The 23,591-nt window shown below is 42.0% G+C and overlaps 1 protein-coding gene across 2 annotated transcripts in view; it reads left to right on the top strand.

The window, feature by feature from the left end:
• GSPT1 (G1 to S phase transition 1) overlaps positions 1-23,591 on the top strand; it is a 960,922-nt gene that overhangs the window by 412,223 nt on the left and 525,108 nt on the right. For both annotated transcript variants that reach the window (XM_044089181.1, XM_044089179.1), the window contains one exon: positions 4,170-4,350. In XM_044089181.1, the coding sequence (XP_043945116.1) occupies positions 4,170-4,350 (181 nt within the window). The remainder of the gene's footprint in view (positions 1-4,169; positions 4,351-23,591) is intronic.

Genomic DNA, 23,591 nt, shown 5'->3' with positions numbered 1-23,591 from the left:
GAGTGTGAGTCTTGGGACATGGTTGGGGACCTATAGCAGGCAACAACTTGAATTGCTGTCTTACCCAATGTTAGCTGCACCTGAAGTATCTCAGATGAGTTATGTTGGGCTACTAGTCTGGAGGTGTGCGCATCCTTTTTGAATATGGAAACACCACTTCCTTTGGCATTTCGGTCTAAGTTCTGGAGTCTAAAGGTGTAGAATGAGTTATAGCGTGGTAGTGCAGGAGTGCTTTCTGCTGCCTTGAACCAGGTCTTTGTTACGGCACAAACGTCAATGTTCTGCATTTTAAAGAATGCTTCGAGTGAGTGCATTTTGAGATTTAGACTTCTAGCATTGAGCAACATGACTCTCAGATTGCATTTGTTTGTAGCTGTTACGATGATAATTCGGTGTTTGGAACACTGCCTAAAAAAGGCCCTATAGGGGTGGCAAGAGCCTTGGCCAGTATCTGGAAGCCCAGGGGTGACAGATGCAGGCCATCTCTGGCAAAGCATCGAGGTCTGTCAGTCATGTCATCCCAGGCAGACAGATACAGGATCCCCTTAGAATGACACCAGAAACTTAGCAAGTTGTTGAAATCAATAATTTTCTGCTTGTACTGTGGTATCATTCTGGGTGATGGTAGGATGCTGCTCAGGGCTAGGGTCATACCCGCCTGGGCTAGATAATCAGAGCTCCTCCATGTTTCTTCTTTTCATGTAGTCCAGGGAGGTATATCTCGGGTCATTCACACCCACATGTGCAATGACAGACAGAGTGATATTTGTACCTGTTGTTGAGGGACCTGAGTGAGTGCATTTTGTGGTGGATCCTGGCACCTGACAGGCATCTGTTACCTTCTCCTTATTCAACCTAGTGAGTAGGACATCAGTGTGAGTCACTATCGAGTCACCTATGAGTAGTGTGTTGGGCATGCTGTTTTGCCTTGGGGGGCTTTAGTTGAGTGGCACTTTGTTTAGGAGAGTTATGTATCTCGTGATTAGTGTTGTGTCGTGGTGGTTAGTGCATTTCTGCATTGGAGGTCTCTGCTGTTTGGGTACATTTTTATTGAGAGCCTCCGCGAAGATGGGTGGGTGTGGTTTGTGTTTTTATGTGAAGGCAGTGCTGGTGTGTGTTCTGGAGGGCTGTGTGTTCCATGTGGTGTGGTGCAAATGTTGACCATCTCCTCTTGACCAGCTCTTCTGGTCTAGGCTGGAGAGTGTGTGGCTTTCAGTTTGGATATACAAGTGCTTCTCTCGCAAGTCTGAGTGTTGGGAGGGAAGAGGAGAGGGTTGTCAGTGTACATGAGGCAGTTGGTACACTGTCTCAGGATGCCCAAGTTCACCAGGTTAATAGGAGGCATGCTGTTTTACCAGGTTGTTAACTTGCTGGACTGTGAGCCCAGCTCAAACTGAGCTTGTACTCAGACTTGATTACTTTGGCTCAACCATTCATACTGAAGAAAGAAATGGTGTTTATATGTAAGTATTTGTATCTTAACAGTAGATTTTAAAGAAATACGTGCTCTAACTGTATATATCTTTTTAGGAGGCATCTTCCTTCTCTAAGTGACTGTTTTCAGGAAGGTTTGTCATGATTTTATGATTATGTGGCTGTTCAAAACCTTGATGATATCATGTTTGACTACATTGCTCTTTACATTTATGATGGACCTTCAGTTGTACAATACAACAGAGTATTAGATCAAGTGGATGGTTTGTGTTTAGCAGAAACCTTTTATTTCCCTGTGTTGTACTTTCATAAAATATGTTCGCATTATTAGTATATTTATTAAAATCTTTTTCTCACAAATCATCCTTGTCATACATGGTCATTACACAGTTCAAAGTTTTTTTATTCATACACTGATTCATTTGACTGGCTTGGTGTTCCTAACAGTTGTAAGGTTTCATATATTTTCAGAAATTTACAAGTGCCTAGATCTAGTTAATTGTTTTCATTTAACAAACAGTAAAAGCATATTATCTGGTTGTTGTAGTCTTAACTTTCCTGAATTTTCTTCCTTTATTGATATAGCTTCAAGTTCATTTTTCTTTATCTATGACTCTTGAAGTTTTATTTAAGATTTATTGGAGTAGATGCATATTTGTTCATATGTATGTTAAATGTGATTTATGTCTGTGTGTATGTACATGTATGTAAATATGTGTGTGTATGCATGCATTTAATTGTCATAGTCAACTGCTGTTTTGTTCAGAGTTTGACTGGCAAAACTGATCAACAGTTGGGCGCGAGTGTTGTAATACCAAGGTTTGGGAATATGCCTTTTCCCAGTGTTGGATTTCGGGGTTGGATTATGTAATCAACAGAAATGTGGGGGTGCAGGGAGGGGCAAGCCCCATGCAAAACACAGTTTTTGGTAGTTGCATGCTCCAAGGTTGTATCATAGTGTGCGCAGCTAAATGTCTTTTTTTTTTTCCTTGTTTATTTGGTCTGTTTATGCGTTTATATGTTTGACAACACCTGTGTATATACTATATGGGTATGTAGATAAATATATGGGCTTATACATACACGTGTGTTTATTCTGACTTTCAGTATGGACAGTACTTCCTTACCATATCAGTCATTTTATTGCCTTCCAGCATCTGAAGAATGCCCCTTTGCATATCTTCCCTTCAGGTCCTTTCACCATGTTTTAAGTATTTGTTGTATTATGACTTTAAGTAATTCTTTCTGCTGTTGCTTGTTTAATTTTTGTATTTTTTGTAAACATTGTAATTGCTTATTTATTGGATGCAGAAGCTTCCAGCAGTTAACCATGTAACTTTTTCAACATTTGTAAGGTTAAATGCTTTCCTATACTGTACCCAACTAAGAATATTTATCTTCCTCATTCAACCTTTGTGAATTTTGTTTGGAACAACTGGAGATAACGTGCTCCATCCTGGGGTATTTGGGGGTGGGGGGTCATCTTGCATATTCTTCAACAACAACCTTCGTTGATCCATGAAGGCAATGAGTGAAGCCATTTTGTTTTTTTTTTTTTTTCAAACTTCAGTCTGTAAGAGACAGGTAAGGCGGTGTATAACATAGATGTCATGTAGCGTTAATGTGAATCTTTCTCTAAGGTTTGCTGTTGTGGTAAGTAATACAAAATGGTAAGTGTAGTTAGCCATGTTGGTAAGTAGAAGAGGGTATGTAGAATGGAGGGGTGAAGAATTTGAGCAGAGATGAACTGGGTTCTTCCAAAAAGCCAAAAGTTTGGTGCATGATGTGGGTTGCATAAGATAATGCTAGAGTACTGTGAAAGAATCACGCTAAATGGAGAGGACGTAGGCAGGAAGAGCTGGTAGCGTAACAAGACTGTGGATGCCGGTTTCTCAGACAGCTGGTCTTTATAGTGATGGAAGGAAGCAGTGTGAAGGATTTGAGTTACTCATTAAAATTAAGGACAGACTAGGTAAGATTTTCTTTCACAACACAAATTAAATGGTAGCTTAGAGAAGGGTCCTAATGATGAAACAGCAGTATGACTGTGGAATTGTAGCACTGTGCATCTCGATAGATGGCCACAGACAAAATTAGTTACCTGGATATCCTAATGGAGCCTCGTGTTGATTGGACCATATTGTGCTGCTTTTTTCAACCACAGGAGGGCTTAATGTGCCACTAGAAGCTATGGATGAGGGAGACGGTGACTTGTCAGAATTGTAGATAATCGGAGTCTTTGATGGTTCTTATTTCTGTCACACATTGAAAATGTAGACTTCCCGGTGTGGTATTATCAGGCCTTGAGGAAGGCTGGTTGTTCATGCAAACATTTATTTAGACAGTATCAGCCCTGCGGGGTGCAACATTTTGATCAGAGAAAGAGGAGACAGAATACTGCACGCACACAGTGGGCTGTGAAATTATATAGTCATCTGTTCTGTTAAATGCATCGTGCAGCCATACTGCAGTGATTCAGATTTTCATTTATTTGATGTTCAAGTAATTTTATTTTGTCAGCAGATGTTATTGAAGGAAATCATTTGAGTCTGTGACTCAGTTGACCTCACAGCCACATGAAGTTTTTGGATAAAACCTGACAGCTGTTTTTGATGCCACATAAACTTAGTGTTTCCTTGTTTAGTGCACTTTATATTACACAACTTGTGTTTTTTATTTATTTATTTATTCTAAGCATTGTAAAAGACATTTAATTCTTTTTCTGTTTCTTGAAGGTATCTATCGTGGGCCCTGGACACAAACCAAGAAGAAAGAGACAAAGGTAAAACAGTTGAAGTGGGTCGAGCATATTTTGAGACGGAGAGAAAACATTTCACCATTCTAGATGCCCCAGGGCACAAAAGCTTTGTTCCAAACATGATTGGAGGAGCTTCACAAGCAGATTTGGCTGTATTGGTAAGGGGAGCCATAAAGATATTGAGACTGCATTTCTTATTTTGAATTTCATCAGTTGAAATGGCTTTATTTTTAAAGTCTTCAAAACTTTGTTCTTTAGCCATGCATATGGTTTGCGGACTAGTGGTCTTGTCCCCCCCCACCCCCAGGCTGCTTCCCTGAAAATGATCGAAGGGCATTTGATTGGGTTCTTACTACCTCAACACTCTGCTCAAATTTTCCTTCACACTTAGGTGGTATTATTAAGGTAAGTTGCAGGGTCGCATAGCTTTGCACTGTATTAGAGAGAGGTTCAGAATTGTCATGGTTTCAGTAGCCTAAGCTATGTGTGTTCACCACACCCACACTGGCCAGCTTCCAAAAGATTTGACCACCATCCTAGCACTTCTGCTGCCAGTAACATGCGCAGTCAAAAGTTAATCAAACAGCCTTTGTCGTCACAGCAGGCTAGCAGTTTGTCAGTGCAGGTGGGTGATTCTGCTGTGGCCATTTGTTGTACCTCACACCACTGACTTTTCACTCTGGATCCTTGTGGCTGTTGGGTCCTGTCAAGGGAGAGCCATTCTAGTCAACTCTGGGAGAGGTAACAGGAGGTTTCCCTGTTGTATCAGAGTGCTGTACCCATCCCTGGGGAAACGGCTCCTGCTATTATTAATATGGTTGGCCCCATTTTCCTGTCAAAATGAAACCAAAAACCAAACGCATATCTACTCCTCATCACATTTCTTTGAATAGGGTAGGTTAGTGGGTCTGGCTTATGGTTTAATTCAGGCTATTGATCCTTCTTGTAAAGTAGTTTCTGGTTTAAAAAAAAAAAAAAAGATTCCTCTCTTGACGAGATTTAGGATTCTGAATTTGAACAGGAAGATGCAGAGACAGATACAGGACCCCCCCCCAAGATTTCTGATTCAGACTCTGAGAGCAGCTCAGTTTCTGATTCTCCATGTGGGAGTTTCTCCTTCTCTGAGACTGTTGCCAGAATATTGCCACTGTTTTCAGTAAGAGAACACTGAGGTTTCTCAGAAGATACTGAGTTGTTGCAGAGGGATTTTCAGCACCTACACCCATTCTTCCTGTTCTCTTCGCTTTAGAGGATGTGCGTGTTTGGACAGCATTGTTCTTGCCTGCAGTTTTTTTGATAGTCAACAGCGCCTCCTAAAAAGGCAAATAGGGGTGTATAAAGATCCTTAATCTTTTAAGATTTTATATATTATTCCCAAACCTGACCCACCAGCTGTAGCTTTAGTTAATCCCACTGCTGCTAAATAGTTAATTTCAATCCTGATAAGTATGGGGAAATTGTTGATAGGTATGGGCAAAAATGTACACTTTTGCAACTTTGATTTTCAGAATTTTGAATTGTCAGATTCATATGTTAAGCTTTGTTTTTTACTATGTGAAAATCTAAGACATTTTTGTCTGCAGTTTTTTTGTTGAAAAATCTGCTTTAAATAACTTGGTTTCTCCTGTTGCACAGGTTATTGTTTGCAGTGTGCGTATGACTTTGATACTACTTCCAAGACAATGGCCACTGCTATTGTTTTGAGCAGGTTTGCATGGCTGCATTCTTAGAATCTCCCAGATGTTAAAAATGAGATTTTAAATGCTCCCATGGATAGAGATGTGTTTGGACTCTGTGCTGCAGAGGTAATAATGTGAAGAAAGGGGCAAGATGATCCAGTGAGTCTCTCAAAGACTTTTCTGCCCTCTTCTTCTAAATTGCCCAAGGAATTTTTTAGCTCCTCATCCATTTTTGGCAAAAAATATAGTAAATAGTCTCAACTAAATTTAGATAAACAGATGTTTAAGAAGAAATGGCAAGGGGATCCAAAAAGAAGTCAAGAACTTCCTAAAACTAGGAGCAGTCCAAGTTTGAATTACTATTCAAGATGGACCATGAAGCCAGAAATTGCACATCGATGTCCTAGAACTGAGGGCGGTGCTTCTGGCGTTGCAAGCATTCCACTCTGTCCTCCCATTTGGGACAGTTGCTATACATTCGGACAATATGTTGGTCATCTGGTACATCAACAGACAAGGGGAACCAAAATCCTACCCGTTGTGTCGGGCAGCCATGAGAATTTGGCAGTGGGCGATAGCCTCCAACTGCTTTCTAGTAGCAGTGCACATTCCCGGGAATTCCAATATGATTGCAAACTGAGCAGATGTATTCTCCTGCCTCACGAGTGGTCCCTCAGCCCAGTGGTAGCGGTGTGATCTTCCATCACTGGGGCCAGCCTTGCTGCAACCTGTTCATATCCCCCACCAACTACAAATGTACCAGCTACTTTCCCCTGACCCCCAGGGAAGTTCCTGAGGGATGTGAGGGATGCTGTAGTACACAGTTGGCCCCCGGGACTACTGTATGCCTTTCCTCTGATACCACAATTTCTAAAGAAGACTCTTCAGTTGAGAAGCAAAGTAATACTCATTGCACCCTATTGGCCCCAGCATGTCTGCTCCCCTTTCCCTTGGCCTCACCTGGTTCACCAACCATGGATTCTGGATCCAACTTTAGGACGTCTGTCATACCCACAGGGGGTTGATCCATCCAAACCTGTCAATCCTTGAGCTGCCAGCTTACAGTTCCAGTAATTGCCAGGCAAAAAAACCTTTCTTCCCCTGTTTGAAAAATACTTATGGCTTCCCATAAACCATCCACCAGGAAGATTTATCAGAGTAGATGGAACAGATTTGTGTATTGGTCTCATGAAAAAGGAGTAGATCCCTTCTCAGCTCCGATCAGTTCGGTTTTAGAGTATTTATCATTTCTACTCCGTTCAGGAGCTTCAGCTTCTACGATCTGGGTCCAGTTAGCAGCTATCTCAAATTTTCACGATGGTTTCCAGGATTCCTCTCTGGTATCTCATCACCTCTGTAAAACCTTGAAAGGTGTTTTACATACAAGACTGCCTTTCAGAGAGCCCATTGAACCTTGGAATCTCACTCTGGTCCTACAGTCTTTGACTCGTCATCCCTTTGAGCCTGCAGCCAATTGTGACACACAATTTTTGTCTTGGAAATCTTTGTTGTTGGTAGCTATTACCTCAGCAAGAAGAATATCAGAATTACAGGCTTTGTGCGTAAAACGCCCTTGCATTGTTTTCCACAAAGAGAGAGTCACTTTGAACTAACCCATCCTTTCTACCCAAGATTGTTTGAGTTGAATATTAACCAATCCTTATTGACTTGCCAGTTTTCTTCCCTAATTTCTCAAATAAAGGAGAATATTGGCATTTATTGGATGTACATAGACTATTAAGCTTCTATTTGGATAGAACTAAATCCTTTTGAAAATCTGACCAGTGAATGTGTCTCCTTTGCCTATCAACAGAACCAAATAAGTTTAACTACGAAAATGAAGGTGCATTCAACCAGGTCAGTTGCTGCTTAAGTAGCTTTTCATTCTTGAGCTTCCATGGGTGACATTTGTACAGAAGCCACTTGGGCTTCTCATATCTTTATCACTCAATACAAAATGGAATTGGTCTCCAGGGGAGAGCATTCTTTGGCTCACTGGTGCTCAGGAATACAGGAATATCCTTTCATAGGGCCTCCCAGGACATAAAGTAGCTATGGACTCTGTCCCATCCGTCATGAATGAATGAAGATTAACATCAGATAAAAAAAGTTATGTTCTTACTATAACGTTCCATCTATGTTGTTGATCATTCATTCATGACATTCCATCCTCCTAACACCCCCCCCCCCCCCGAAAGACTCCTGGAGGTTCGGATTTGGTCCTAGTTACATGATAGGGCATTTGCTCAGACAAAGCCTCCGCTTTCTTTTCCTTACAGGCAAACTCGATCTGAGGAGATGAGGAGAGGGGCCCTATGGGTAACTAACTTGAGAGTTTTTGGTTGGAGAGAGCTTGCTTTGTCGGCCAAGTCTGTTCCAAGGTCGGAACAAAGAACCATCTGTCATGAATGAATGAAGAACAACAACACAGATGGAACGTTATGGTAAGGACATCTTTTTAATCCCCATAGGACCAAGGTTCCATATTTTAAAATGAGAAGTCCTTCTTTATACAGAAGCTTCTTCTTAACCTCAACAAATTCATTTTGATGTCCTTCATGGATGCATCTGCAGTCATAACAAATGGGTTGTCCTGTCGTCAGGCAGCCCTTCGGTCGGCCGGATTCCAAAGTCTGGGTCCGGCTTCGGCTGATGTCGCACTTCACCCGACGTCATCTCTGCTGGTCTTCGGGTATAAAGGCATCAGCCGACGCCATTTTCCTCAGTCTTTCTTGCCGCGTGGCGCCCGAAGCAGAAGCTGTTCGCAAGTGCCGGTCGGTCAGATCCAGAGATTACTACTACCGAATACTACTTGAAGACTTCTAAAAGCTAAGTACCCGTTGGGGACTCTTTCTTGCCTCAGCCGATGTCAGAAAAAGTCAATAACTGTTTAACTTGTGGGAAACAAATACCTCATAAAGATTTCCACTCTTACTGCCTGTCTTGCTTAGGCCCAGACCACGACGTAGCAGCCTGTTCGGCCTGTGCTTCCTTCAACCGACGAACGCTTAGGCGTCGGTCGGAGTTTGCTGAACAGTTTTTCGGCTCAGATTTTGCGTACATTATGCCGTCGGATACTCCGACTACCCAAATTGTTAAAAAAACGCAAAGAAAAAGACCGACACTCGCGGTCTGCGGTTTTGGCCGAAACCACGGTTAAGCAAGCCGCGAGTGTCTCGGTTTCGGCGAAACCGAAAACTCAATCTTCAGCCGAATCCATGACTACTACTGAGGCTCCTGCTACCTTAGTTGAATCGGCCTCAGAAATTTTGCCTACAACTGTGGTTCCTAGTGATTTATCAGACACCATCCCTTTGGATGTCTCTACCCCAGCACGTGGTGCTGCTAGGCCTCCTGCAGCCATGTCCATTAAGGCCTTTGCCAGGGCTAAAGCAGCCAAATCTGTTAAATCAGTGCCTGTTAAGCCCCCCTCACACAGGCCCACTTCTAGTTCACAAATGCTTACTCTGGCAGAGGATTTAATATCCTTAATTAGGGGATCCCAATCTCACCCAGACAGGGCCTCTCAGCCCCCAGAAAAGAGACCTAGAACAGAGCCCCCCGAGCCAGTGTCCTCTGATGATTCTGCGGATGACTCAGACATTACAGACCAGCCAGAGGCTCCTTTTTCTACTTATGAAGACGCCGATGCTGAAGAATCCATTCCAGCTGCCTCTCCACCTGAGGAATTTTCCTTTGGGGAAACCTTACATGCCATGAGAGAACAATTCCAATGGCAGGGACAAGATTTCTCAGATTCCAGAAAAAGACTTAGGACTTTTCTGCACTTACCACAACATAGGCCCTTAGCTATACCTCCTGTACTGCCTGTTGTGGATGATGCATTTAATGATGTTTGCACTGCTCCTGATTCTTTACGTCCAGCCCCTGCCAAACCAGATAGATTTTACAGGGTGTCAGACACTCATCACCACCTATACAAGGCCCCACTTGCAGATCCTGAAACTATATCCCAGGGGCCTAAGGCAGTAGTTTCGACCTCAGCAAAAAACCCTATTCCTTCTGAAAGGGAATCCAGGTCCTTAGAGATGGGGAATAAGTTTACACCTCTGCTACTCTCTCAGCTAGAGCTTTAAACTGTCAGTTTCATATGATCCAATACCAAGAGTTTATGCTTGATCAGTTAACTAAAAAGCTGTCCTCTGATGACTCCTTAGATAAGAAATATGTATTAGAAATGGTGAATAACATCCAACAGGTTAGTAACCATTCTTTAAAATGTGGCTATGATGCACTGGAGGCTTCATTTAGATCAGCCATGACTGGCACAGTGATAAGAAGGCATGCATGGTTGAAAGAACAGGTCTTACGGATCATGTTAAAAGCAAAGCTGTTAGATGCTCCTATGGATAAGGCCAGTCTATTTGGTACACCTGCTCAGCAAGTAATGAAGAAAATGGAAGAGAAGGCAAAATCTGTACAAACAGTTAAAGATTTCTTACAGGTTCAGCCCCCAAGGTTTAGCAGGAACTGGCCTGCCAAAAATTGGTCCTTTCCAGACTCCTCAAAATCCCAAAGAGGCAGGAATAGACGCTCTAGAGGCAGAAATCAATCCAGAGGAGGTGCCTACAGAGGACGACAGTGGCAAGGCAATAACCGAGGCACAGACACAACCACTGCCACTGCAACAGGACAATCACAGTGACTTGGCTCTGACACCGCCTACCAGGGAGCAAATAGCAGCACCTTTAGGCGGAAAGTTAGCCTTATTTTCGAAAAATTGGCACTATATCACAAAAGACAAGTGGATTTTGCAAACCATAGACCAAGGCTACAGGTTCCACTTCCACACCTTACCAGTAAAAAGAGGAATGCCAAACCTACCTCCAAATCAAAAAACAGAAGCTCTACAGCAGATAGCAGGATTAGCAAAGATGAGAGCTGTGGAAAGAGTACCAATAACAGAACAGGGCAAAGGATTCTACTCCAGACTCTTCCTAGTACCAAGAAAGAAAAGTTGGAGACCTATTCTCGACCTGTCGTCTTAAACACATGCATCATTGTCCCAAAATTCAAAATGCTGACCCTACAGCAACTTCTTCCCATGCTGGGCAAGGAGTGTTGGCTGGTAACTCTAGATCTCAAGGAGGCATACCTGCACGTCCCCATACGACCAAATTGCAGAAGATACCTCAGATTTCTTGCAGGATCAGAGCATTATCAATTCTCAGAATTGCCCTTTGGCTTATCTACTGCGCCCAGAGTATTCACAAAATGCCTGGCATCAGTAATCGCTCACTGCAGGCTACAGGGAATCCAAATTTATCCATACCTGGACGACTGCCTGTTACAAGCGGACAACAAAAGCAAGCTGACAACAGATTTACAGAGGGTCATTTGCTTACTACAAGCCCTGGGATACACAGTCAATTTACAAAAGTCAAGGCTGATACCATCCCAAACAAGAACATTCTTGGGTGCGGAATTGGACACAGTAAAACAAATGGCATTCCTAACTGCAGAAAAACAAAAGAACTCCCTCTTTACTTCTTGGCATTAACAAAGCAGAACAAACTAACAGCAAGAAAAGTTCTGCAGGCCTTGGGCTTCATGGCATCATGCATAATCTTGGTCCCACATGCCAGACTGCATATGAGAAAGCTACAGTGGTACCTAAAGAATTTATGGTCTCAACACAGGCACAGCTTAGAAACCGAAATCCCACTAATCCCATGCCTAAAACAGGAGTTCCTATGGTGGGCTCAAGCATGCCAGTCAAACCCAGGCTTACCCTTCCACAACTTTCAAGCAAGCCAAACCATCACAACGGACGCCTCAGACCTAGGCTGGGGACATGTTGGACAAATGCATACAAGGATTGTGGACTCAAGACCAGCTGCACCTGCACATAAACCAAAAAGAAATGCTGGCAGTAAAACTAGCAATCCAGAAATTCAGACCATTCCTCAAAGAAGGCCATTTAATGATAAGGACAGACAACACCACAGTCATGTGGTACATCAACAAACAGGAGGCACTCATTCATACCCCCTATGCAGAATGACTCTGGACCTTTGGAATCTGGCTCTGAGCTACAACATCCAGTTACAGGCAATATTTGTGCCGGGAAAAGAGAACACCCTAGCAGACATGTTAAGCAGAACCACCTTGGATGCTCACGAATGGATGCTACACCCGGACATCTTCAAGGCCATCACAAAGAAATGGGGAATGCCACAAATAGACCTATTCGCATCCCCACTCAATCACCAGCTCAAAAATTCTGCACAAGGACATACCACCCACTTGCATGGAAGGTGGACTCTCTATCCTTCAGTTGGAAAGGCCTGACAGCATATGCATTTCCACCTCTTCCCTTGATGCACAAGGTACTACTGAAAATCAAAGAGGAACGTCCAAGGATAATCCTGATAGCTCCGAATTGGCCAAGACAACACTGGTACCCATTGCTGAGGAGCATGTCTCGGGGGAGAATGTGGTCAATACCCTGATGCCTTTGATGTTAACTCAGAACAACTACAACATCATGCATCCAAACCTAAAAACCTTGCAACTGACTGCCTGGAACATCACATAGCAGCAACTAACCCAGACCTATCCCAAAGGGTTAAAGACATTATCCTTGAAGCCCGCAGACCTTCAACAAGAAGGAACTATGCAGGAAAATGGAAAAGGTTTGTCATTTGGAGTACCGAAGAGGAAAAGATGTGTGAACATAGATATTGCTAACATCCTGGAGTACTTGGCAGAGCTGCTACATACAGGCCTGTCCTATTCCTCCATCAAGATACATGCATCAGCTATTTCAGCAGAATACAGCTTGATCCACCTGTCTTTTCGCATCCTCTACTCAGGCAGTTCCTCAGAGGGATCAAAAATGTAAAACCTCCTAGGAAACCACCATTACCAGCATGGGACTTGAACTTTGTGCTAGAAAAGTTGACACTCCCTCCGTTTGAACCAGCAGCAACAGCAGATCTGCAACACCTGTCATGGAAAACTGCTTTCCTACTGGCAATTACTTCAGCAAGGAGGGTTTCGGAACTACAGGCCTTAATGGCAGTGCAACCCTTCCTAATCTTCCATCAAGATAGGGTGTCCATGAGAACTAATCCTACATTTATGCCTAAGGTGGTATCCAGAGTGTCTTTAAACCAGGCAATCCATCTACCTACCTTCTTTCCCAGTCCACAGAACAGGGGGGAAAGACTGCTGCATACCTTGGATGTACATAGGCAGTTGCGCTACTACCTGGACAGAACCAAAGGTAAAAGGAAAAACTGACCAGCTTTTAGTAGCCTATGCAACAGGAAGGGAAGGAAAAGCAATTTCCAAACAGACAATCTCCAAATGGATAGGAAATTGCATAAGATTCTGTTACTCCTACCGTGGAAAACCAATTCCACAGAACATAAGACCTCATTCTACAAGGGCTACAGCCACTACCACAGCTTTCTTACGAGGAGTGGCAACCAAGGACATTATTGAGGCGGCTACTTGGACCTCCGTGCATACATTTGCCAAGCATTATAATTTACCTCTATACTCTAGATCCCGAGCAGGGTTTGCCACTGCTGTGTACTGCAAGGGATCCTAACTACACCATAATTTTTCTTCCTCCACCCCTAGTTTGGCTATGGTATTCTACCCATTTGTTATGACTGCAGATGCATCCATGAAGGACATAGTACAGTTTTGTACCTACCATAAATGTAGATGTCCGAACTGGATAGCATCTGCAGTCAGGATTACCCACCCTCCTTCCCCTCTGTGGTACTCCTAGGGTATTTACCCTCCTAATAGCTAGCTAGGGGGGAGTCTCTTATGGTGTATTTGTTTGTATATATGTACATACATGCTTATTTTTGTGTTTGCCTTCTACCTTTTTGGAAACATTGGCATTTATCCAAAATTTAGCTTTCCAAGAGGGCAACTGGCATCTGGGGCAAGAAACACTGAGGAAAATGGCGTCGGCTGATGCCTTTATACCCGAAGACCAGCAGAGATGACGTCGGGTGAAGTGCAACATCAGCCAAGGACCCAGACTTTGGAATCCGGCCGACCGAAGGGCTGCCTGACGACAGGACAACCCATTTGTTATGACTGCAGATGCTATCCAGTTCGGACATCTTCATTTATGGTAGGTACAAAACTGTACTTTTTTCCACCTTTTAAAATTGTACCCTGTAGGCCTTCTGGATCACAATTATGATATTGCAAAAAATGTGACACAGGGCTTTCAAGTTTCCTATTCTTTATATCTCTAACGTGTTCCTGTAAACACAACTTGAAAGCCCTCTTACTTTCGCCTGTATAGAACATATTACATGGCCATTTCAAAGTATAAACTATACATTCTGTACTGCAATGAAACTTATTCAATACATTAAATTTATGTCCATTTATATATTCAAAAGTACAAACTATATATCTACGTACAACACATTTACCACAGGGGAATGTCCCTCTTTGTACAGGAACGTTATACATCCCATTACTAAGAATCACAAATTATTGTGCACAAGCCTATCTTTAATACTTTTACCCCTCCCAAATGAAAACATTGGGGACCTGCAGAGCTCCATAAATTCCTTAAATTTAAAAAAGTCCCAATATTGTTTTGTAACTGCAACTATTTGTTCAGTCGAGGTCATAAGTAGTGACCACATATACTTTGTTGTTCATACTCATTCTGTGTTGTATTCCTTCTGTATTTACACCCAGTGTTAACATTTTCCTTATTCACCTTGTATGCAGAATCTTACTATTTTTCATCATGTCTTTCAATAAATATTTCCACTGTTCTTTTAAAATTTTCTTTCAATATACTCTCATCACTACATCATCTTTTAATCCTCATTAATTCTCCATACAGAAGTGACTTCATAAGATGCGAGGGATGGAAACTAGTTCCTTGAAGGAAATCATTATTATTCTGAAATTTTTGATGTACTTTAGTTTTTATACCTTCATTTAATCTCTCCTCTAAATGTACATCTAAAAAAGCTTGTCCATATATTGGTTCGTCAAACTGCAACCCAAATCTTTTGGTTTGTAGTTCCCCAATAAATTGCATAACCTCCTCCTATTCCCCCTTGCAGACAAATATAAGATCTATGTATCTATAGTATTGAATAACATTTTTTTAACAATCTCATTTGTATATATGCATTCATATTAAAACAGCCCCATCATTAAATTAGCATATATGGGGGCAGATGGCGCCCCCATGGCTGTTACTTGTTTTTGATGATAGTGTACCATTAAATTCAAAAATTATTTCTCAAACTAAAATCTACCAGTTCTGTTACGTACCTAACCATTGGACTGTCTCCCAGTGCACATTCTAGGGCCTCAATCCCATTAGTATGTTTAATACTAGTATACAAACTCTCTACATCAATTACTAACCAAAACTTATATCCTTCCCATTGTTTCCCCAGCTGTTTTATTCAAAAAATCAAATGCATCTTTAATGTGTGATGGCTGTTTTTTTTTTTTACCATATTTGGTAAATAACTATGCAAGGTTTTATGAGGTGCTTGATGACCTAAAATATTTATATAAGAACCCAGTGACCTCTCTGCAATATCTTTATCTCTTCAGAGAAGTCCTCTAAGCTTTTGCCCAGTGCAAATGCCTTACCTACGGACAAGGATAGTAGGGCTATGGAGAGATGGAGAAAGGTTTACACTTGCTTTCCTTTCAGGCAATTAATTACCAGACTCTGACTAAATATTTGAGATCTGTCCTGCATTCATTAGAGTTATGCTGGACCCTCATACAGCAGAGTCTAAGCATCCAATGCAAGCCTTACTGTCGCAGGCCACTCAAATTGCCAGACACAGCATTAAGCACAGTTATGATGCTGTGGATAGTTCTTCTAGGGCAGCAGCCATTGGGTCTGTTATCAGATATGCATGGCTTTGCAATCAGCTCATACCCAAGGATTTCAAATCTAAAATTCTAGACTCACCCTTGGTTAAAGACTTGCTGTTTGGCCCTCAGGCGGCCAGCCTATTCAAAACTCTCCCAAGACCAAGGTAAGACCATGAAATACCGCAGACCTGTTTTACTCTTCTCAGTTCTTCGATGGCATGGGAACTACTCATCTAAATATACCTGCTTCATGAGAACGATTCCTAGGACAGTTCAGAAACATAGGAAAAGAAAAGGCACTCTGATAAAACCCGTAGACAACCCCCAGTGGGGATGTCCTCATTCAGTGGCAAAAACCTGTGACTACCTTTGTAACACCCCTCTCCCTGCCTTCAGTCCCATTACTCCTGTTTGTCAAAGACTGTCACTCTCCCTGGCCAGGTGGGAAACTGTTACCCACAGACAAAAGTGAATCCTCTACATCATCAGTGATGGTTATGGCATGTCTTGGGAAAATATTCCCCCTCTGAAAGTCATGCCACAAACTGAAAACCAAATATCCCTTCTGGTACCCAGTATTCAAAACCAAGGCACCATTGGCCAGGAATCCAGTCTTCCCCTACCTGGATGACCTACTGATCCAGGCTTTCTCCAGAAGTTCTTCTTCAGCATCATCACTGCACCTTCCATCTTCAGACAGGTCTGCGTTATACTGTGAACTAAAAAAAAAATAATTCACACATGGTACCTGGCACAGGCCCTGGTGTTTCTGAGCTGCAGACTGGACACACAAAATGCATATCTTTCTTACCCAGGAGAAAGTTCACAGTCTGTCCGTTTATTTCCAAAATCTCTCCTCAGCAGCCCATTGCTCAGCAAGAGAGATACTTAGGACTTTGGGATTCATGGCAACTACTATTCCTATGCTTCCACTAGCCAGACATCGCATGAGGAAAATCCAGTGTTACCCGAAATCTCTGTGGTCCCAGCACTTCCACCCCTTGGACACCCTGAGCCCCCTCCTCCCTTGTCTCAAAAAGGAGCTATTTTGGTGGAAGAGACGGGTCATCCTCGACCCAGTACTGCCATTCATGTAACCCCCTCCTCTTCAACAGGTTCACACAGATGCCTTGGATGAGGCATGAGGGACATGGACAGGATAACACAGTACAAGAGAGGTTCACACAGACACCTCAGATGTGGCATGACTGGCATGGACAGGATCACACAATGCAGGGGAGGTTTACACAGATTTATTTTATTTTACATTTGTTTACCGGGATAGTCCGACTGGATACATGTCCATTTGCAGCAGAGGCCCAGGGAGAAAAGCTCCAAAAAGACATTCAACAAACTGTTACATTTTTACAGTTTAAAACACAAAATAAAACACAAATAAAAGGATTTTTACACAGATGCCTCAGATGAGGCATGGGAGCATGGACAGGATCACACAAACGCCCCAGATGAGGCATGAGGGGCATGGGCAGGATCACAGTGTAGAGAAGGTTCACACAGATGCCTCGGATGAGACATGAGGGGCATGGACAGAATCAGACAGTGCAGGGGAGGTTCACACATGCCTGTGAGGCATGAGAGGCATAGGCAGGATCAGACCATGCCAGTGAGGTTCGCACAGACACCTTGGATGAGGCATAAGGGGCATGGGCAGGATCACACAGTGCAGGGGAGGTTCACACAGATGCCTCTGAGGCATGGGCAGGATCACACCATGCCAGTGAGGTTCGCACAGATGCCCTGGATGAGGCATAAGGGGCATGGGCAGGATCACACAGTGCAGGGGAGGTTCACACAGATGCCTCTGAGGCAGGATGGATCACACCATGCCAGTGAGGTTCGCACAGATGCCCTGGATGAGGCATAAGGGGTATGGGCAGGATCACACAGTGCAGGGGAGGTTCGCACAGATGCCTTGGATGAGGCATGGGCAGGATCACACCATGCCAGTGAGGTTCGCACAGACACCTTGGATGAGGCATAAGGGGCATGGGCAGGATCACACAGTGCAGGGGAGGTTCACACAGATGCCTCTGAGGCATGGGCAGGATCACACCATGCCAGTGAGGTTCGCACAGATGCCCTGGATGAGGCATGGGCAGGTTCACACAGTGCAGGGGAAGTTCACACAGATTCCTCGCATGAGGGGAATGGACAGGTTCACACAGATGCCTCGGATGAGGCTTGGTGGGCATAGGGCAGGATCACACCGAGTGAAGAGAAAATGGCAACTTCATTTCCTGAAGGAAATTTGGAAACCTGGGCCATTTCTAATATGCACAGACAACACCACAGTCATATGGTGCATAAACAGGGAGGCACCAGGTCTTAATAACCCTGTAGGTTAGCACAGGAGACATGGAACTTGGCAACCCAAATGAACATTGTGCCACATACATCCCTTCTCAGGACAGTGTGCTAGCAGACTCCCTAAGCTGCTCCTTGAAGAACCCCCATGAATTGATTTTGAACAGAGGTCTTCTGCTTGATCACTCTGCAGTGTCGCACTCCTCAGACTTATTTGTGTCACCAACCAAAAATTAGCTCCCCCAGTTTTGCACCAAGGACCCTTGTCCCACAGCCTGGAGAACAGATGCCTTTTCCTTCCATTGAACAGGGACGTTCCTGTATGCTTTTCTTCCTCTGTCTCCTTTTCCAAAAATTCTTCTGAAGACACAGAAGGAAGCACCCAGACTCCTCCTCCTGGCACTGTTTTTGCCAAGGCAGCACTTGTTTCCCCTGCTATTACACCTGACAAAGGGAAATTACAGGAGAATTCCTCTTCACCTGGACCTGACTGCACCCAACTCTTCTATCTCTCAGCTTGACCCTATGGGATGATAGGATTTTAATTTTTCAAAGACCCCTCTTCTCTGAAGAGGTTGTTCAAGCCCTACAAAAAGTCAGGCGGCCCACTACTAGAAAATCTTTTACTGCTAAATGGAAAAGGTTATCTTATTGGTGCCACAAACATAATCAGGATCCACTCTTATCACAAGTTACTGCTGTGCCTGCATATTAACCCACCAAGGAACCCCCCCCCCCCCTTGGGAACTTAATTTTGTCTTTTAAAAGCTTATGCTGCCTGCCTCTGAACCAGCACCTTCTGCTTCTCTAAAATTCTGTACTTGCAAAACTATCCTCATATTGCTCTCACCTCTGCTAAGAGAGTTTGTTATAAGCTCTCATGGCCATTCCCCTTTCTTGTTTTTCACAAGGACAGGGTGACTCTCAGGGCTAATCCATTATTCATGCCTAAGGTAGTGAATGAGCTGTCCCAAAATCAGGTTATTCATCTTCTCACTTCCTTTCCCTCTTTCCCCCCCTGTTTTGCAGGTTGGGAAAGAGTCTTTCATTCTCTAGACCAGACGTGTCCAACCTGCGGCCCTCAGAGCTCTTCCATGCGGCCCTCAACCTCTAACTGCAACATCAATATATGCATGACCCAAAACACTTTTTTTGTTATGTGTTTTTCGCTCCCGTGACCTGTGACGCTAATGTCGGTGTACGCATGTGCCAAAGCACCCTTCTAGTATTGTTTTTGAGCCAAAAAAGGGTCAGTGTGTTTACGCCATTATTTTGCGCCGAACAATCTGTGTGTGTGTTCTCGCTGAAGAGGGACTCGTGTATGGATTTGCCGCTGTTGCCTTTGAAAGGGACAGCACTTACCTGTGTTAATAGGTAAGTACGGAGTGAGTGCATGCATGAAAGCAGAATTGTGTGTGTGTGTGACAGAGAGAGACACATGCACAAAGAGGCTAGCAATGATCAGTCTACCTACTGAACACAAACAAATTAGCTCACAAATATATTGTACAATAAAAGTACACTTTTATTAAATTGCGGCTTTCCTGACAGGGAGAGTGTTGTATTGAACATGAACTCATACCTCTTAACTATATGGATTTTCAAAGAATGTCTGGATTTTTGCCTCAACTTCCAGTTTGTGTCTTTTGCTTAGGAAATAAAAGTAGTCATCCAAGGTAATTCAGTTCCAGGGAGTAAGAATGAGAAAGCGGCCTAGGGTTAATGGTTCAGTAGTGGACTGACTATGTGGGACTGTAGCATATAAAGTTGTATTGTTTTTTCAGACAAACAAAAAAGCACCTAGTACTGTTTTTTCATTGGTGGGATCTAAGCAGTGGTAGATTGGACAACAGAAAGCATAGGTTTGGCGGATCATCAGTACTAGCAAATCAAGTGGGCACAATGTCATTTTTTTAAATGTTGGGGATTTTAGTGTGTTTGTGTGTGCTTATGTGCTGGGAGTGCTGCAGCAGTAGATGATTATTAAAGTCAGAGACTTACTGACTGTGGAGAATGTTTCTGTTTCAAAACCTGATACTTGGGTATGCATGCTAAAAGTAGATTTTTTTTTAAGACATAGCTTCTTGCCATTTACAGTGGATTGATATTTACATTTAATGGACAATGCTAGCAGTATTAGCGTGGGCCTGTGGGGTTCTGAAGGATGCCAAGTCTACTACTGCCAGTATCTTGTAAAGTGACCTGGAAATGGATATTGGGATGTTACTGAAAAAATGTAGTAAGTGGGCTTAGGAATATAGTTTAATTAAACAGTGTACTTTCAATTTACAGGCCATAATTTAATTTATTTCAGGTATTCCGGATACTGGTAGATTGTATACCATTATACTTAATTAGGGAGAGCTATCATTCTGGGAAAACAAGCAGCCCTAGTTTCAGTGAAAGCTCTGTGGTTGCTTGCAGGTAGGAAGTTGCAGGATGTTGATGCAATGTGTTTTATTTATTTTTAATGCATTTGTCATTTCAAAGCATGGCTTTCTTTGATGCAAAAGAAGGCAGGACTGAATGAGCCTTATAATGTTTAACTGACAATAATGGGATAGAAAGATTATAAGTGATGTATAATGTTTGCAGCTACAGTTGTTTCAGTGGTGTCTGTGATGCATAACTATTTTTGGGCCTGTGTCCCACTTTTATTTTTCGCTTTGTCCAGATTTCTTGCTCTAAGGTTGAGAGGTATAGTTCCATACTAAATCAGAAGTTGTATTTACCTTGGAAGACTTTTCAGCATAATTATTAAAAACAGAGCTTTTTTAATATCTCTGCTTATTTCCAATATAAACTGCCATGTAACCTTGCAAATAACCTTCTTAAGCTACTTTACTTCTTTTGGAATAGACCGGTATGAGTCATCTGTTCGGACATAAGCATAGAGTGCTAATGTGACTGATTTCTTGCAGCAGTCTGTGGTTTACATATCAAAATAACTTTTCTGTGTTTCTGGGTGTGTAATCAATTTAACAGTTTTAAAGATGTTTTCCAAAAATAAATAAATATATAATAAATAAATAATCCTCTCTACACGTTGAGCTATTGACAAAGTCTGGGAATTTGTTTTTTTCAAAAGCGAAGGTCAACATTACAGCTCAGTAAACTGTCAGTCTGTGAGTAACTTCTGAACAAATTAAAATGTATGAATGTCAAATGGCTTTAGAATGGATGGAAGTTTATTTTTATTTATTTTATTTTACATTTGTTTACTGGGAAAGTCTGACTGGGCACAGGTCCATTTTCAGTGGAGGCCCGGGCTGAAAAGCCCCAAAATAACACAAAACAATATAATACAATACATGAGAGAGAGACAGCAAATCACGGATGTAGCACTCATACAATATGGCAGAGATTACATCTCGTAACAGTGAGAATCACTGAGGTACAGAATAAACTTAAATATATATATATATATATATATATATATATATATATATATATATATATATATATATATATATATATATATATATATATATATTACAGTTATAATTACAGCTAGGCAAATATCAATGAGTTAAGTTTTCAGGAGAAAGCTGTTTATACATAGCTGAAGCTCTGAAACAATCTTTTGGTATGAATTAACCTGGGGATTGACACAAGTTATATGTTTACACCAGTAATGTAGCATTATCTTAGCGTTTATGGTTTTCTTATTGATTTACTTTTTGCTGAGCAGTTGTTTGTTGATTTATTGATGGTCCTTTTTGTGGTGGGAAATTGCATGGATGAATCCATCTCTATTATAATTTTTTTCAGATATTTTGACTTCCAGACAATTTCATTCAGTGAGTGGGTGTCGTGTGATTACTGAGGTTGCATACTTCATATTTTACAAGTAGGGGCTTTGTGTGTGTAAGAGAGAGATTTAATATGTATACTGAATATAATTTTGCAAATGGAATTCTTAGTTAAACATGCCCTTCTTCTTGAGCAAGTAGACTTGAGTAACCAATATTAGATCCTGGCCTTCCAGCTGGGAAAGGTTAGTATGTGGATTTTCCATCTGGTTTGATGAAGGCTGTGCTACTTACCCAAGGACTACATTTATGGCTATCCATCCAGCCATCGTGTTGCTGAACTACATTGTTTGATAATGAGAGGAGCTTTTTACAGAAGTTGAAGGTTTTTGTGTCAAGAACCTGTCCATAAAAAGTGGCTTGTTTATGTTGCAGTGAAGGCTGTGGTCTTTGTAGTGAGCATTTTAAGTATAACCAGTATTTCTGAGATAGAGGATGTCTCTTAAGGCAGGATCTTTCTTAGCCTGGAAAGTAAGCCAGTGATGAAATTTATAGGGGCCAGTGAGAGACAGAGGAAAGCAAGAAGCTTTTTAGTCTGTTTGGATAACTAAGTGAACTTAGTCCTTTGACCTTTTTTGTCAGAAATGGTTGTAGTCTTTCTTTTGGCAGGGTGTTTTGTTGAGGCACATGCCAAAAGGGGCATTGCACTCAATAGTGGCTCTTGTAAAGGAAGAATACAGGGATGTTATGACCTCCTTGTCCCTGGATGAGATACCCTTACTAATGAAGTGGGCCATGTAAAAAGCTTTCCGTACAACGGAGACAACGTGGTGGTCAAAAATCAGGTTTCTATCAACCTGGGTGCCCAAGTACCATATGACTTATTACGTGCTTACAACATTGTTATTAATGTGATAATTTGTGGGGACATCACTCTCCTCAAAGGGATTGATGATGCATTTTTTGGCATTTAGCTTGAGGCCACATTTCTGGCACCAGTTATTTGTTTGGGCGAGACCCTCTTGTAGCTTATTCAGAATTGTTTTATTAAGTCAGTAATGTGAATTCTTTATTTTATTACAAATTTGTTGTGGTGTTTTTGTGGATTATAGTATTGTAGGACTGCTGATGTTGACATTTTACGTAGTTGGACTGCTGGAATGAGGAATGCTAGTGCTGTAGTGAATATCTGTTTGTAAAAAAAAATATATATATATATAGATATAGATATATAGATAGATAGATATAGATATATAGATAGATATAGATATATTAACTAAGATGTTAGAGTTAACTGTTAGATTAGAGAATTAGAATTTTAAGGCAAATATTAGGCATTTATTACATTTATTCATTGTTCAAATGCACCTACAGTACAGCCAGGAGGTCGACTGTGGTCTTCCAGAGCAACAAAAGAGTTAACTATATGATATATTTTATATGCGGCCCCAAGACCATTTCTATTCACTCAATGCGGCCCCAGCAAGCCAAAAGGTTGGACACCCTTGCTCTAGACATTCACAGGCAACTGAGATTTTTATCTGGGCAAAACTAAATCCTTCAGAAAGACTGGCCAGTTGTTTGTATCATTTATAAGCTCTAAACTGGGTCAGCCAGTCTCCAAACAAACTACTGTAGCTTAGATTTCTAAGGCTGTTTCTTTCTACTACTCTCACTATGGTAAGACCCTTCCTTCCTTCCCTAAAACACATTCCACTAGGGTAGTATTTTCCTCAGGGCCATTTCACAAAGGAATTGACTCTCTAGGTCATTTTACAGGTA

Source organism: Protopterus annectens, chromosome 12.part0 (genome assembly GCF_019279795.1).
Source record: "Protopterus annectens isolate FY-2018-M chromosome 12.part0, PAN1.0, whole genome shotgun sequence".
NCBI classification, from domain to species: domain Eukaryota; kingdom Metazoa; phylum Chordata; order Ceratodontiformes; family Protopteridae; genus Protopterus; species Protopterus annectens.
Note: the sequence above shows the minus strand (reverse complement) of the source record. Positions and strands in the feature narration are given on the sequence as shown.